This window comes from Opisthocomus hoazin, chromosome 2, assembly GCF_030867145.1.
Source record: "Opisthocomus hoazin isolate bOpiHoa1 chromosome 2, bOpiHoa1.hap1, whole genome shotgun sequence".
NCBI lineage: Eukaryota > Metazoa > Chordata > Aves > Opisthocomiformes > Opisthocomidae > Opisthocomus > Opisthocomus hoazin.
The window spans coordinates 8490428-8506126 of record NC_134415.1 but is presented as its reverse complement, the minus strand read 5'-3'; the positions used below and the strand labels follow the sequence as shown (position 1 = coordinate 8506126).

Sequence of the window (15699 nt, the reverse complement as noted above, 5' to 3'; positions counted from 1 at the left end):
CCATTTTGCCCCTTGTATTTTGGCTTAGAGGATAAAATTATTAGAATCCACTGGTAAAAATACCGCTGTCTGATTATTTGAACCATCTAGCAAGGGCTCTTTGTCTAACAGCATGTAAATCCCTTGTCTGGTCATTGGAGCCTTACGTAGAACGATGATGCCATTAAATGTGAATGAAATGGCAGCAACACCGGCCCCTTAGGTTTCCAGTCGGTTTCTGGAACTCAGGTTGAGGTAAGCTCATGAATTTACCTGTTTATATTCTGTAACGTTTACCCCCTTCCCGCTGCGTTTCCTTCTCCCCAGCCACCACCCTGAAAGCCGTTGACTCGGCCTTGGATGAGGCTGCCCTTGCTCCAAAGCACCTCGAAAACTGGGGTTCTTCTCTGCTCTCTTTCGCATGGAAAATAAACGCGCCTTGGAGCTGCCTCGGCTCTGGAAGAGGGAATGAGAAAAAGCGCCAGGAGGAGGGTGAAAGGGTGACAACCGCACGCCTCCCCCCTGGGAACGAAACGCAGGAGTGTGTGGTGATGGCACCCCTGCCAACATGTGAGTTACTGGCGCAGGCTCGTTTTCCAGTTAAAAAGGTGAAAAACTGCCGCTTTAACTGCTGCTCGCCTTTATGGTTGACTCTTAAATTTGTAACAGAGAAGTATATAAAAATCGGTCCATAAAGCTGAATCTTTGTATTCTGACACAGGAGCCTCCCCACGGTGACTCGCAGCGGTCCCTTCTCCTCAGCGGTTCCTTTCTCCACACTGAGTTGTTTTCCACTTCCCCCTCCCGTGAGACAGGGACGGACGGGGACAGCCGGGGCTCCCACCCGGGCCGCGCCAGTCCCGCACCACCGGGCTCCCCGCCCGGCCCCCACCGCCCGTCGAAGGGGGGAGCGGGAAGGCCGAGCGCGAAGGCGGGGCGGGGCCGTGCCCGCGCCTCACGCCCCGCCGGCGGCCGCGCGCGCCGCCTCAGCCGAGCGGCGGGAGGCGCGAGGGCGGTGGCAGCCGTTGGCCGCGGCCGCCCCGCCCCGCCCCGCCCGTCGGCGGCCATGTGCCTCCGCGCCGGGCTGCCAGCAGCCTCCCCGCCCGCCCGGTGAGTGCCACGGCCAGACCCCGCCGCTGCCGGGTTCCCGGGGGGTGCGGGGGGTTCTCCCTGCGGGTGGGGGGAGGGGTGAGTCCCGCTCCTCAGGCGCTGCTGGCGGCTCGTACGGGTGCGGGGGGCTGCGCGCGGCTGCGCCGCGGGGCCGCTGAGGCAGCGCAGCGGGAGAGAGAACTCGGGGTAACAACTCGAACATCGCTGCTGTCCTGCAGGCAGCCAAGCGCCGGGCTGCTCGCAGGCGTTTTCCCGACTTCAGCGCGTCACGGCTCGGTTCGTTTCGAGCAGGATAGAGGTGGAATAATCGAACTTCCCCGTGTATTTCTTTAAAAGGTCGCAGCTGTCTCTGAAAGTTCGCCGAAGAGGTGACATAGCCGGTAGGTCTCACCTTTCTGGGTCTCTGCCGGTTGGCGGGGCTGTGCGCGCCCGCAGCCTGCGCGCTGGCGATGAATATAGCGCGCAGAACGCCTGCCGCTGTGGGACGGCGCGGTGGCTCAGCCGCCGCGTCCTCCGAGTTTTGGGTGTTGAGGAGCGGGGTGGTGTTTTGGAGTGAAAGATTTGGGAAAGGCTTTTTGGAGCTTGGCGGTCGGACTGGGTGCAGTGCCTGTGCCGGATGAAAACTGAGCGCTGGAAGTTTGGCTGTCTTGCGGTTACCTGATCGGCAGTTACTGCTGATGTCACCATATTTATAGAATGAAAATGATAGTCTCTCCTTATCGTGAACAATAGCCTTGCCTTTAATCATTTCTGCTTATACTGCGAAGCTTCTCCTTAGTGGGTGGAGTTTAAGTAGTATTTTTCTGTTTCTTCATGTAGCCGTGGGGTGGAGGAGGCAGATGGGTTGCTAAGCCTCCCGCTCTGTTGCAGAGCTGCGTCAGGTGCGGTGAATCCTGGAGTAAGAACTGAGATAGCAGGGGCAGTTGTTCCTGTCCCCTCCGTGCCCTGCAGATGAAGGGGAGATCACCTGTGACGTGTGGACAGAGATGCTAGTACAGACAGCTAGTGCTCTTAGTACGGGGCATTTCTTAAGTTCCTGTTGCCTAAATAGCAACTGTAGAATTCCTTTTTTTTCTTCTTTCTTTTTTTCTTGGTTTTTTTCCCCCCCCTTCCCTTTGATATGCCAGTTTGGCATCAAACAGCTGTGAGGCTGTACATTTTGCTGTTTATATTCCTGGTGTGTTTGGAAGGAGATAGTGAAACGTGGGGATCTTTCCACAATTTAGAATGTGGTTTGCGGGTCATTGTGCAGGGACGATTCCCGCTAACGTCGCTGGGACTTGGTTGCATGATGGGATTAACTTTTCTATCGCACTGCGTGGTCCAGGAAGTGCAGAGGTTGTGTGGAGGTGTTCTTCAGAGTCGTGAATGCCAGATTTGTCTAGTCTGGTAATTTCACATCCATCACTTTAGATGGCTGAAAGAAAATAGAAAGCAACAATTGGGTTTAGGGCTTTTTAGATTGAATTCTACAGGTCACTCTTTTGGTATGGCATTTTAAGGTTGTACTTGGAAGTGGCAGGGGTAAAATTTGCAGTGCAGCTTTTCATCCCTGTTGCTTGTAGAAATCCATACTGAAGAGCTTGAAAGTTGTATTTTGCTTCTACGTTACTCAAATTTTTGGACTTTTTCTGTATTTTACTAACAAACATTTATAAAGTTTGGTAAATATAGGTTGCACTCCTTACCCGTATGTAAGGTCAAGCTGTACCTGCAAATATTTATGCAACTTCCTGGGTTAGCATAAGATAAGTTGGCCTTTGAAGTGCTGTGGGGTACAACCTAATCTATTCTAAAAACAAGTAAGGAAAAGTTGTGCTTCACAAGCGTTTTTATGAGCCCTGGAGATTAAAATCTTTGGCACAAATGAGTTAACTGCACCCAGAAAAAGGATGAAATTCATATGAGTCACCCGAACCCCAGAAAATTCAGCTGGCTGGGAGGCTGTCACTACCCAGCTTTCAGGAGCGATGCTTTAGGAAACGGCTGGCTAGTGTGGTGTGCCAGTCAGCAGAAACTACTTGGCTAAAAAAGGCTGTGTAGCTGCTGTCACTACTCTTTGTTAATGTGATCAGTGTTCCCCTCAAAGAGAAGAGTCATAGAGACTAGATTAACGAGCTCAGTGCACTGCGTAAAAATATACTGGATAAATGAGCTCCTGTGTAATCTAGGTCCGCTGGCGTGCATCAGTAACATGTAGGCTGCACGTAGTCTGATCACTAGCGTAGTTACTGTAACTACGGTGATTATCAGGACCTGTGCACATGTGCATCAATCCAACTTAATAGGGGGCTGCTGGAAAAACAACCAGGAATGAACACTAGCGAACCCAGCTGGGTAATTTCTGGTTCAAGGCTTTTTAGGTAATTTAAAAGACGGGGAGAAGTTACTTCTCCTGAGCATCCCCAGTGGTGTGGGCAGCAGACGAGGGAGGGGGTTCTGCCCCGCTCTGCTGAGACCCCCCCGGGAGTCCTGCGTCCAGCTCTGGAGCCCTCAGCACAGGACAGAGCTGGAGCTGTTGGAGTGGGGCCAGAGGAGGCCCCAGCAATGATGCAAGGGCTGGAACCCCTCTGCTGGGAGGAAAGGCTGGGAGAGCTGGGGCTGTACAGCCTGGAGAGGAGAAGGCTGCAGGGATACCTTATGGTGGCCTTTCAGTGCTGAAAGGGGACCTAGAGGAAAGATGGGGACAGACTTTTTAGCAAGGCCTGTTGCGATAGAACAAGGAGTAATGATTTTGAACTAAAGGAGGGTAGTTTTAGACTGGATATAAGGAAGAAATTTTTTACCATGAGGGTGGTGAAACCCTGGCCCAAGTTGCCCAGAGAGGTGGTTGATGCCCCATCCCTGGAAACATTCAAGGCCAGGTTGGATGGGGCTCTGAGCAGCCTGACCCAGGTGAAGATGTCCCTGCTCACTGCAGGGGGCTTGGGCTGGATGGCCTCTGAAGGACCCTTCCAACCCAAAGCATCCTGTGATCCTGTAGGCTGCCCCCCAGATACAGTACAAAGCTTATTGTGACATTCTGAGGGTCTAAAGGCCTCGAGAATACTTGACTGCTTAACAGGAGCTGTCGCAGGAGAGAGGGTTGGGGCGGTTTGTCAGGCTGCAGCCTCAAAGGGAACACCGAGAGAGGTCCCATGAGAGTGTGTTTGAAGGAGGCGGCTTCCTCACATTCCAGGGGATCGTCGGTCAGGGAGAGGGGGCGTGATAGACTCTTTCGTTATTAAAATTTCTTTTCTCTCCAGAGCTTTATTTCTAAGTAACAGCATTATTTCATTAAAGAACATTAAGCTTAAGGCTATTAAAGAATTTCACAGGTCCTAAAGAGAGCAGAACCAGGTCTCGGCCAAAGCTTTGCCTGCAAAGAGGACCGGTTCATTGCAGCCTGGTTTGAAAGTTGAGTACAATTCTCATTGTCAACATCACTTCATATGTAATAGGGCCTTAGCTGATGCACAAATACGTAATGTATTTGCAGAGTGAGAGAAGGCAGAGGTATACGTAGCTTGATAAGTAAAATGTGAAACAGGAGAAATTTGTCTAATAAAGTTCTAGAACCAGAACTGTCTGTATGAAAAAAAGAGATTAGATACTTAAATGGATGCTGAGCACTTCTAGAAATATAGTAGTTAAATATTTTTAAGTGCCTGTTTACATGCCAGGGTAGGAGCAGGATTTGGAACAGAACAAATGTCTGTGCTTCAGAGTATAAAGAAATATGTAAGTGGAAATTTTCTCCAGTGGCTGAAACACCTAGTGCTAGGCTTCTTTCATTTTTTAAGTTCTTTTTATGAAGCCTCTTATTCTGATATAGTGAAATAGTTTACCAGAGAAGATACATATTTTTTTTAAATGTTTTTCCCCGTTTGCTGTTTCATAATATAGATGAGAACATACACTGTTTGTGGCATTGTTTTGGAAACATGGCTTGGATTTTTTAAAGCGTTTTTGTGCCTAATAGCCTTTTCAAAATACCTGTGGTCTTGACTCAATCTCTTATTCAGTAGATACTTAAAAACTAGCTCGAAGTACTGTGTTCTGGCCAACTTCGATGCAGCCAGTGATGGTTCAAATTGTCTAGCCCTAATGTTTATAACTTCTACAGTTTGAGTGAATGAATTGCCAGAAAAGCTTGGGAGACCTGGAATTATCAGCACTGTTCATGGAGTTTCAGTTCCTTAATTCAGTTTAATGTAAATGTATTACTCAAAATTAAATTTCTAGTTTGCCTCTGGACTTGGGCTGTGGCAAATGTAGAAATGGCTCCGTGACTTCATTTGGCTTTGACTTTTTTGGCTCTGTGGTCGTTAGTAGTCTAGCTGTGGAGATGATAAAATTTAAATGATTCATGCTTGTGGGGGTATCATTTTGTTAACTAAGATAGATGTGTCTATTCTTTATGGATAGGTCAAGGCTGAAAATTTATGGGGTTGAGTCCAACAACAAGTCCAGAAATGAGCTGTAATTGAGCAGCTCCTACTCTTGTGAAAGTCTCGTATCCTTTCCGCTTGTCCACTGCAAGTCAAAACACATCTCAGAATTGTTTGGAGGCTGTTCATTGGTTGTGGAGTTTTGTACCGTGCGTGGCATTTTATGTAAAGCCAGTTCCTCCACATGTTTTTAATCCTGTGCTTCGTGAGCAATATGAGTTAAAAAATTGTAAACAAAGACCGAGACAAAAAAAAGGTACTACTGTGTTCTGACACGATTTTAGTTCGTCAGAGTGCATACAAGGGGGAAACCTGTGTTCCATTCAAATGATACATGTGTACAGAAAACGTGTTCTTTATCTTGGCATTTATTAATAAATAAAGCTCCGGGTTTATTTGGCACAATTAATGTATTTTGGGGTAGCATTTCTCCTGCCTAGACTTATACAAGCACTGAAAAAGATTGGTTTGCTTCTTCAAATTAGAGCTGAGCATGGTTTACCATCATACTTATATTCCACCATCCCACTTTGCAGCACAGATTACCCATTTTAGAAAGGAGAAGAAATAGCTGTCTTTGCCTTGTCTTTGAACACCTGTGCTTTGCTAAATGAAAGCGGTTTAAAAGTTATTCCTCCATTCTTTTGTGCTCTGGATTGTGTACTTCTGTTGGATTCTAACATGCTTAAGACATTGTATATACAATTTACTATTTTTTTTACAAGAGGCTTTCCTTTGTCCCACTTAATTTCCTGTGACTGGATCAGGTAAGCTATTGAGGTTCAAGAAGGGAAATTCGTGTAGTTCTAGGTGTTCACTTCTTGTCCGGAAATAAGCTGGAAGCATTCATTTTGAAAGACCTGAGCATAGAACTCTGCTGGCAGCAACACAAAATGCCTTTTTTTGTGTGTTTTCTCTTGCAACCCATGTGCTTCTCACACCTGGTGTCCTTTGCATTGCCTAACTTTGTACTGGTTTCTAACGCTGGGTGCTAGACTAATCTTGCTGCAGGTGGTACTTGTGGCATACCGTATACACATGGCCATAGGTGAGCTTTTCAGCTGATCGAAACCTCAGCACCTAGTCTTACTGGGCAGCGTAACTAGTCCAGGACCTGTCTGTATCCTGTCTTACCTTTTGTTCCATGTGGGCTTAGCCCAACTTCCAGTGACTTCAAAATAGTGACCGTTACTTGTGCTGGACCAGCGCTGCATAATGGTGTCAGCGCGAGGTCTCCTAATGTGCAGACCGCCTAGGGCATATATGTTGTACGTGTATTCGAGGTTTGAATGTAGTCGTGTTGACTAATCTGGTAACGATGCTGAGGACCGCATGATAACGAGTTACTTACCCTCAAGCCCTCGGGGAGCAGCAATGCCAGAAACTGAACACTGACATACCTTGGTTAGATGTCTCTTCCCAGGAGGTGCATATCTCTTAAAAAATAGTGCATTCCTGTACTGTATAGGATACTGTCCTGGTTTTTAGTCATTTTTAGACTTCACTGGGGATGGGTAAACAAAAAATTGGAAACCACTGCATTATTTCTGCTTAGTCAGTTACTTCATTTCTAAACTCCTTAAATCTATAGTCAGAATTTGGGCTCATTCTCTCTCTTAAAATTTCTTTCTGATGCTTGGTGAGAGCAGTCTGGCATTCATTTCCTTTGCGCACGTTTCTGAACTTGTTTTCATGTTACTAGGTGTAACTGGGGTATGGAGCCAAACTGCGTGATGGCTGCAAGGTCTGTTTGTGAACAGCTTTCCTGCATTGGCAGTCTGAACCAGGGCAAGCATTTCTACACTGAAATAATGGCCATGTACTCTGCATTTGTATGTTGTTTGCAGAATTCAGACTGAATACTGGCAGTTGAAGATGCAAATACGTAATGCAATAAAGTGCTGTTGAACAAGAGCACAGAAATGAACGGTGCCTGGTTTGTATTTGTGACCTACAGCCTGGCTGTGTCAGCGTGGTGGGCGAGGGTTGGTTGGATTTCAAATAATTGTCTTCTCCGTAACTGCTGTATTTGCTACCTGTGCTTTTAAATTGTCTCAACTTTGTCTCTTGTAGGAAAAACAAAATGAAGGAACTAGTGTCAAACAGTACAACCAATATATCTCAAGCCAGGAAAGCTGTGGAGCAATTAAAAATGGAAGCATACATGGATAGGATGAAGGTAAACTTAGCTTGTTGTTGATATTTTGAATTGATTCACTAGTTTGTGGTACAGCCTCCCTTTAATGTTGCAGAAAGACTCGATCAGCTGAAAGCAAAATTCTGCATTGAGCTATAAAACAGTATTCGGTACTGTAAATTAGTTACATGCTAATTGCTTGGCTCTAGCAAAGCAATTTTCAAAGAGTGGCTTCTAGTCTGCTTCTGTATGACTACCTTTTACATCTGTCAAAAGTGGTATTTTGTGAAATCCTTCAAATCAGCTGGCAGATGTACAAGTGCTCTTTGTCACCTGTAGCTGAATGTAAGCACAGCTCAGGTTTCTCGGTCATAGGGTAAGGTGTCCTTTAAGATAACTCTTTAAGATGTTGCAGTGCTTTTGAATAATGATGAAACGAGCTGAATTGCTTTGACTTGTTTTGTTTTAGCCCAAAAGTCATTGCACAAAAAATACGTATGATTGCAGTGTTCAGTTGTGAACACACAACAGTGTTCAGTTGATTCACACTTGATAGCCTGTTGAGTGTGAAGAGCTCGTTTTATTATGCCTCTAAATGTATGTGGGTTAAATATTTTAACTAAAGATGCTATGAAACAGAGGTTGTTAACATTTTTAACTAGAAAAGCCTGTGTGATTATTATTTCCTGTTATTCTGCCTTCCACTAGGCTAAAATTTTGTGAATAAATCAAGCACCTAAAAACTTCTAATGTCATAGAAAGTTTTAAGCAAGCAATGCTCATCTCTTTTGGGTGTGCTCTCTCTCTCTCTACGCCTCTGAAAATAGCGAATAACTATTTGGATGAAAAATCCAGCCTCTACAATTGAGAAGAGTGTAGAAAAAGGAATGCATTTAAACGATCTTTTTTTCTGCGAACAGCTGTAACTGAGTTGTTACAAACCATAACTGTTTGTAACTGAGGTTACAAACTCAGTAAGACACTTCAGAAATGTTGTACATTAAATTCTTCACATAGTCTTAGCTCAGCCGTGTGCTGAAATCCTGCATGTAGTCAGCATGGGGTGATAGTATATAATAATGATTTTAAAACAGTATTGGGTCATAAACTCAGTAATTAGAAATGTAGTATTTATAACTCAAATATTAGTGCAATTCACATGAGTAGTCAGTCTTGCTTATATGAAAATATAGATCAGTTGTTCGATTTGTTGCAGTTTATAGCAATGTCTTGTAAGACCACTGAATTTGTAAAACTATAGTTTGTATCTTGTATACTATCTTGACACATTTATCACATAATAGATGCCTGTTCACGGGCACAGGTGTCTCTGCTTCCCTCAGTTAGGGAAGGTCTGCCTTTTCGGTGCTCAGTGGGCCCAGTCCCCCGGTTCAGGTCATATTGCAGCTGCACGAACAACAGAACTGACAGGGAGGAGCGGCTGAGCATGAGCGGCAGAGGAAAGGCTTGGAGAGATATGGCCCAGTTTGCTGGAAGTTGAAATTGTTGATACTTTGTAGATGGTCTTAAACTTGCTTTTATAGAATCAGTGATAACTGTCACATACCGCATCGTTAGCTCAGTTATGCAGATAGCTTCATTAGTTAGATATATAAAGTTCTTAATTACATATGTAAGAAAGACACGGGTTATTTTTACAGTTAGTTTAATTAAAAAGAACACAGTGGCAGCTGTGGCAGACCTGAAAACCAGATAGCTTGAAAGTGCAATTATTTCACCTTTCAAACCAGTTTGGGACCAAAGAGGCACCAACGAAGATCTACTGTGTTTCAGTGTTCTGAGGGTTCCTATACTAACGTAAACCAAATATTAGTTGCAAAAGGTTGATGTCTTAATTTCTAGATTTTCTTTGAATAATTATATGAGGGACTGTGAGAAGAAAGTGGTTGGCTTTTTATTTCCTCAAGATCTGTTTTGCCTTTTAATCTGGGAAACAGTTAAAGCATGTGTTTCAGTGCAGCCAGATTTTACCAAGAGACTTCCCAGTGGTTTCAACAGGAGATGTTGAGTTCCCAGGCCATAACTGTAAAGTTAGAGAAATGAACTTACTTCCTTTTTTTCTGGTGTTTTGCATCTGCTTAAACTAGTTAGACATTTAACAAAACATCGGTGCTTTCTAAATAGTTTAATTAAACACTGTTTTGTAGTAGTAGCTATAGTAGCTGTAACCAAGTGGTTATTCCCATAATAGACAAGACCACATTGTTAACGTTAAAAAGGAAATTTTCAAGGTGCCTGCATTATTGACTAGGGGAATCAGAAGTTCCAGCCACTACAAAGGCATTTTGCTTTCCGTGCATAGCAGCTGCTGTAACCAGCAAGAGTTAGGTCTGCTCAATTAAAATCTTGTAGTTAGAAGTATGTTGATAGTTGCCCGTTCCCTGCTGTGCTGCGGATTTTTCAACTGATTTAAAATTCAAATTCTGTCGCCAGTCAGAGCAGCAAGCAGTGCAGTGTTTTGAGGTTCCACAAAGACAACTCGCTGTTGAGGTGTGAAAGAAACAGGACAAATTAGAAGGGGAGGATAAAGTTATTGGTGTATTGATCAGTAGTTGGGAGGAGTATGACTGTGGTGGATTTTTGTAAACCATAAGAATCCCAGAAGGATCATGAACTAAACCTGAACTAAACTTCCCCGCAGAAGGAGCAGCTGGAATTATAATGGAGAAGTCAGTAGCAAGCAGGAGACGCAGATTTCAAGCTAGGAAACATCAGATGAAATCAGATGAACACTGGCCTCATAAGTAGTAGAGTAATGCGTCTTCCAAAGATGCTGGCAGTAAAGCTGAGGAAGCAAAGATGACATTGGTGCTTTATCACAGTTGTCCCCAGAATAAAGCACTATTTAATCTTCTCTGTGCAAGCAGAAAAGCACGGAGGAGTGCTCTGACATTTACAGATCGTGGTGTATCAGTTATTATTCCATTTTCTTTTTTCTTAAGAAGGTAGAAAATATTCCTAACTGGTTCTGAATAGTGTTGGGAGATAAGCAGTGGGATTACCAATAAATGTGTGTGAATCTCTTTGTTTTAGATGTAAAGGATAAGCAGAGTGGGTGTCATAGCAAGGATAGTAATTAGTCACAATCCATGACAAGACAGATGACATAGTAATTGCAGCATTTTGCCCTGTCATTGAAGCTTATAATTATTAGTGCAGCTAACAGGATTATGTTCTAACTTTGGCTGTTTTTATCACCTCTGTTATTCTGAAATAAAATGGTAAAATTCCACAGTCCTCCTGAGACTAATTCTTTAAAGCATCAGGGTTGAGTGTTTTGTTGGGTTTTTTTCATTTTGGTAATTTGACAACCAGATGCATTTTTCACTACACAGAATAAAAATAATTGTGTAAAATGTGAGATTGGCGTAATACGTATATACTCCATCCCCTCTGCCTATGCGCTTTAAACGATTAAAAAAAAAAAGAAATGTTAACTTTCCGTTCATCAATCAAACTGGAGTCTGATTTTTTTCTTTTGCCACTTCTGCAATATGTATAAATTGCTTCGAATCTGCAGACCAAGCTGTATTGCATAGGAAAGCCAAAATGATAAATGTGTTTAACTTCATTTGAATATTCAAATTCTGTGTGTTTATTTTAATTCTTGATAAAAGCGATTCTGATACTGTCCAGCAGGATTCAGCTACAAATAAACGTAAAGGTGAGTAAAAGCTGTGATAGTGGCCTTTGTTTAGCTTCCTCCACGGCACAAACAGGGTGATCAGCACGGTAATTAGTGCAGTGACAACCCCTGGCACTGGCCTTTAGGCAGCCTCTGCATGCTGACGTGTGCTCCAGCAGCCATCCCTGCTGTAGCCCTGATGCGATGCTCAATGCAGAGGTCTTCTGCCACTGTTGTTCTGAATAATAACACTGAGCAGGAAATTTGCTGGAGGCAATATTGTATTTTGCTCCTTTTTTTTGGCCACAGTTCTGACCTTGCCAATGCTGCTCATAGCCGCAGGAGCCAATGCTTTCATTGCTCCTGGAATGGGATCCGCTGACTTAACTCCCCAAGTAAATGCTCGTCATTCCCCTGCACAAGCCTGAGCTACTCCAGTTTAAGTGAAGAAATGACCATAATTCAGTTTTACAACCACTGTAATCCCAATGGGAGGCTTGCTCCTCTCCAAACCTTCTGTTTTTTTAAAGAAGGAAAATACATAGGCTGGTACAGGTTGGGAAGTTTAGTTAGTGACTATGTGCTGAAATGTGAGCATATTCCTCGTTGCAGGTTTTTCTGCTGAATTGTACTATGTGTTATGGTTTAACTAAAGCAAACTAATTTATGAATTAAACACTGTGATGTTGAATAGAGTGCTTGCTGTGCTTCATCATGTTTGGCATTCCTGCCAGCACATTAGAGGACAAGTTAGATACAGAAATTTATCTTGTGCTTTTGCTAGTGAAAATCCTTTTTATTGTTGTATGATGTCAAGGCACAGTCATATGTAGAGAAACAGAAAATTACATTCTTGCATTTATCGCTTCTAAGAATGATGATCAAGTTGTACTTCTCTGCCATTGAATGAAAAGCAATATGCTTAGGCTGGTGCCACTTATCCATCCGTGGAACAAACAAGATAGTTATAGGAAGGTCGGTCTGTTGAGTCCAGCGTTGGCTCTGTGCTTCTGTAGGGTCGGTCTGCTTAAAAAGATTGTTGGTTTGGTGAATAAAATAACTTATTCAGTAGCTTAATAATTAAAGACAAAATGCGCTGGGCATCTTTAATAAACCCTCTCTTTCGGACCCGGAGAATTAGACTTGCTCTCCATTAGGTTTTGTGGCAGTAACATTCATTATGGCAGAGCACTGAAAATGTCATTGAGCTTTTTGTGGGCACCTGTGGCTCTGAGTTTGGCTTGCTCTGTTTGAAGGCAAGAGTTCAGGACCAGCTAATAAATAAATTACAGCATAGAACTGCCTTAATTTGAGGCATGCAGCTGAGCTTGAAGGACGATAGAAAAGTGAAAATGTGTATGTTAAATAATTATGAACATATTGGTGATTGTCATTACTTGAAAATACTTCTCCAGAATGCTGTGGTGGTACATTCCTCCTAAGATTACTGGTAACGTGCTAACTTTCTCTTCAGTGGATGCATTCTATGCTGGTTTATACTTTGCCAAGGTGCAGCACAGGTCATTAGCAAAGAGAAGTGTGTTTGCTGTCTTTTGATCCTTCTTGGGCTTGGTAGGAATTTCATAGTCTTGTCTACATTGCACTTCTCTTTGGAGAATCTGCTTTTTAAAAATTCACAAGTAAATTTAAATGAAAATCAGGAATATGGTAGGATTCCTGAGTTTTCTGTTTGGCCATTGCAGTTGTGCCTCTCTACTCTAGACACTGCCCTCACACCATAATCCTCATTCTTTTGTCATTGCTTAGCAAGTAGCTAGTTGAAGTATGTCTGAAAATAATTACAGCCCTTTCTTTGGGTTTGAAGTCTGCCATTTTCCCCCCACTTTTGTTTGGCCTGCTTCTCTTCTGCATATCTCTGCGGATTTGCTCAGTGTGGTGCTCAGTCTGCTGCTTTCATTGGCCCAGCCATCTGTGCAGTGCCTCTGCCTACCCCTCTGTCTTGCAGGCCAGTTCAAAGCAAACGAACATTAAGTAACCTAAACACTCTTCCTTCCTCTCTAGGAGGACAGTCTATGCTGGGATGCCAACCATAGGTGGTTTATGGGCTTAGGCATTCCATAAGGCATGTTTTAGTGGATACTTAAAAAATAAAAAGTCAGTTATTTTCTTCCATAAGTTAATTTAAATTTCCTGAGAATCCTGGTCCAACCCCCACTGACTTTGTAGGTCTCATCTGAAGCCCTGCTACAGGCTGGACTCGTGCCAAAGCAAGCAGGGTGTGGGGAAGCTAAAGCTAACAGTGATGACACACCTGCTAGAAAAATACCAGAAATCCAAATTGTTTTTCCTCTTCACTATAGTTGTGCAAACCTGCTGACCTTAGTGCTTGACTCAGGAGAGGCTATCATGGTGCTCAGAGAGAAAGCTTTTTTTGTAAAGACTTCCTATCTCATTTACTCAAATCTACCATAATACTGAAAACACAATAAATAAATAAAGCAAAGAGATGCAGCTAGTTGTAAATGCCTTGCTAACTGAGCAGAACAAAAATATATATACATTCGAAGTTCTTGAAAAAATAAATGAATCACAATGGCCTAATGTCACCAGTATTATGGCACAAAGCTGGTTTCAGCTACAGCTGAGATGGTTTTATATTTAGTTTTCATTTCAAGCCAAATATCTTGTGTGCGAACACACGGTTACATTTCTGTTGGACTTTTCAGTAAGCATAAGCCAATGTTCTGAATTTGGAAACTCTAGAATTGTTCATTTTAGAAGTATAAAAATATTAAGGTGAAAAATATGAAGGTAATGCTCAAGTTTAATGCTGTGAATAAAGTACTACTTACAATAACTTACTAAACAGAAGATACTAGTCTGACTTCATTGAACAGAGCAATATTTAGCTTAAACGAGAGCAATGACACATGATGATCCTGTTTTGCTCCTGATTTTATTATTTCTTTTTAATCCCACAGTCGTGTGCCTAAAGAACTGTTTGTTTGTTTTGCATCCGGAGGAGCAAAGGGTAGAGAGCGCACTTGTGGAAAACCTTACAACCTTGCTGCTCTAGTGGTGGGGACTGAGGGCTGGAGCAGGCAGGCTCTACAGAAACACACGCTTCAAGGAGCATCCTTGTTGCTTATGGGCCATTAGCATGTCCATGTTTTAATGGATGTATGTGCCCAGCCTTCCTTCTGCTGGAGGGGAACAGCTGGACATGAATCATATAAATTGATACTATCTCATGTCACTGTGTTAAGTAAAATGTATATAAGGATTACTAGGCCTAGCGGAAGCAATTTCAGCGTTGTGGTCTCTAGTAATTTAAAGGTTAAACCAATCTACTCCTATTTTATAATAGCCTCCATTATCTTACGTTATATGAAGAATACGTATGTAATGCAGATTGGTTCAGGATGAAGTGTTACAGTAGTTCTCTCTTCTCTTCTATTAGGTATCCAAGGCTGCAGCAGATTTATTGGCATATTGTGATGCTCATATTGGAGAAGATCCCCTTATTATTCCAGTGCCTGCATCTGAAAATCCCTTTAGGGAGAAGAAGCTCTTTTGTACTATCCTTTGAGTCAGTTTTCAATTAAAAATGTCTTCTGCTAAAATTTGGTATCAGTGCTGCATGCTTTTAGCATTTTTGTTTTCTTCAGATATCAATACTTAGCCTATAACTACAATGTTTTTGGAAGGCAGTACATTTTCTGGTAAAAAAAAAATAAATCCTAAAAAATTCAAGGGAATCCTTGTCTTTCAGACCAATGTGCAACTAATTTCAGTTGTTCATAAAGATCCTTTTGGTCTTAATGGAAGCGTCGAGTACAGTATCAAATTGTAGATATCTTTGCCAGTCATAGATTTTTCTGAGACCTAAACGAGTCATACCGATTCTGAAGCTATTTTTAACATTCTCATTTTCTTTGGAAGGTGAATTTCATTCATTTGCCTTTACCAATTTGTATCTAAAAAGAGTAGTGTGACCTTTCCTCACGTAGCACTAGTTAGGAAAAAATGCCAGTGATTTACGATGTTTGGAACGATCAGTCTTATACAGTAAGTGGTGTTTATAAATATGTTTTGTGAAGACTGTAATAAACTTGACTACGAAAGCAATCTTAGTAAAACAACGTTGTAACTACAAGCAAAATGAAGATGTACAGTTACATACTAGGACTGCATCAATAAAACTATAGAAAAACGTGGCTGCCTGTATCTTATTTTGAATTATAATAATTTAACTTACTTTAGAAAGCAGACTGGACTGTAACATATCAGCTGTTCCTGAGGGTCTCAGTGAAGGGTGTAAACCTGCCCTGATCAGTACAGGGAGGGGGATTACATGTTCTAAGCAGCTCTCTACCTGCTTCTGTCCATGAAAGCAAGACTTTATGGGAGAGTAATGGTGAATGGATGTTGTTTTA

The 15699-nt window shown here is 42.7% G+C and overlaps 1 protein-coding gene across 3 annotated transcripts; it reads left to right on the top strand.

The window, feature by feature from the left end:
* Window positions 1-1009: 1009 nt before the first annotated feature.
* GNG4 (G protein subunit gamma 4) lies at window positions 1010-15475 on the top strand. 3 transcript variants are annotated; one of them, XM_075445505.1, is made up of 4 exons: window positions 1010-1089; window positions 1426-1469; window positions 7593-7698; window positions 14724-15475. In XM_075445505.1, the coding sequence occupies exons 3-4, from the start codon at window positions 7603-7605 to the stop codon at window positions 14850-14852; spliced, it is 225 nt and encodes a 74-aa protein (XP_075301620.1). In that variant the 5' UTR covers window positions 1010-1089; window positions 1426-1469; window positions 7593-7602; the 3' UTR covers window positions 14853-15475. The 3 variants fall into 3 exon arrangements, with proteins under 3 accessions (XP_075301620.1, XP_075301613.1, XP_075301622.1); XM_075445498.1 differs by lacking the exon at window positions 1426-1469 and having other exon boundaries at window positions 1025-1089; XM_075445507.1 differs by lacking the exons at window positions 1010-1089; window positions 1426-1469 and adding an exon at window positions 7412-7504.
* Window positions 15476-15699: the final 224 nt, after the last annotated feature.

Coding starts and splice junctions, on each gene's coding strand:
- GNG4 (XM_075445498.1), top strand. CDS start 1,046: ATGTGCCTCCGCGCCGGGCTGCCAGCAGCCTCCCCGCCCGCCCG. Junction 1,090..7,592: donor GCAGCCTCCCCGCCCGCCCG/GTGAGTGCCACG, acceptor TGTCTCTTGTAG/GAAAAACAAAATGAAGGAAC. Junction 7,699..14,723: donor CATACATGGATAGGATGAAG/GTAAACTTAGCT, acceptor CTCTTCTATTAG/GTATCCAAGGCTGCAGCAGA.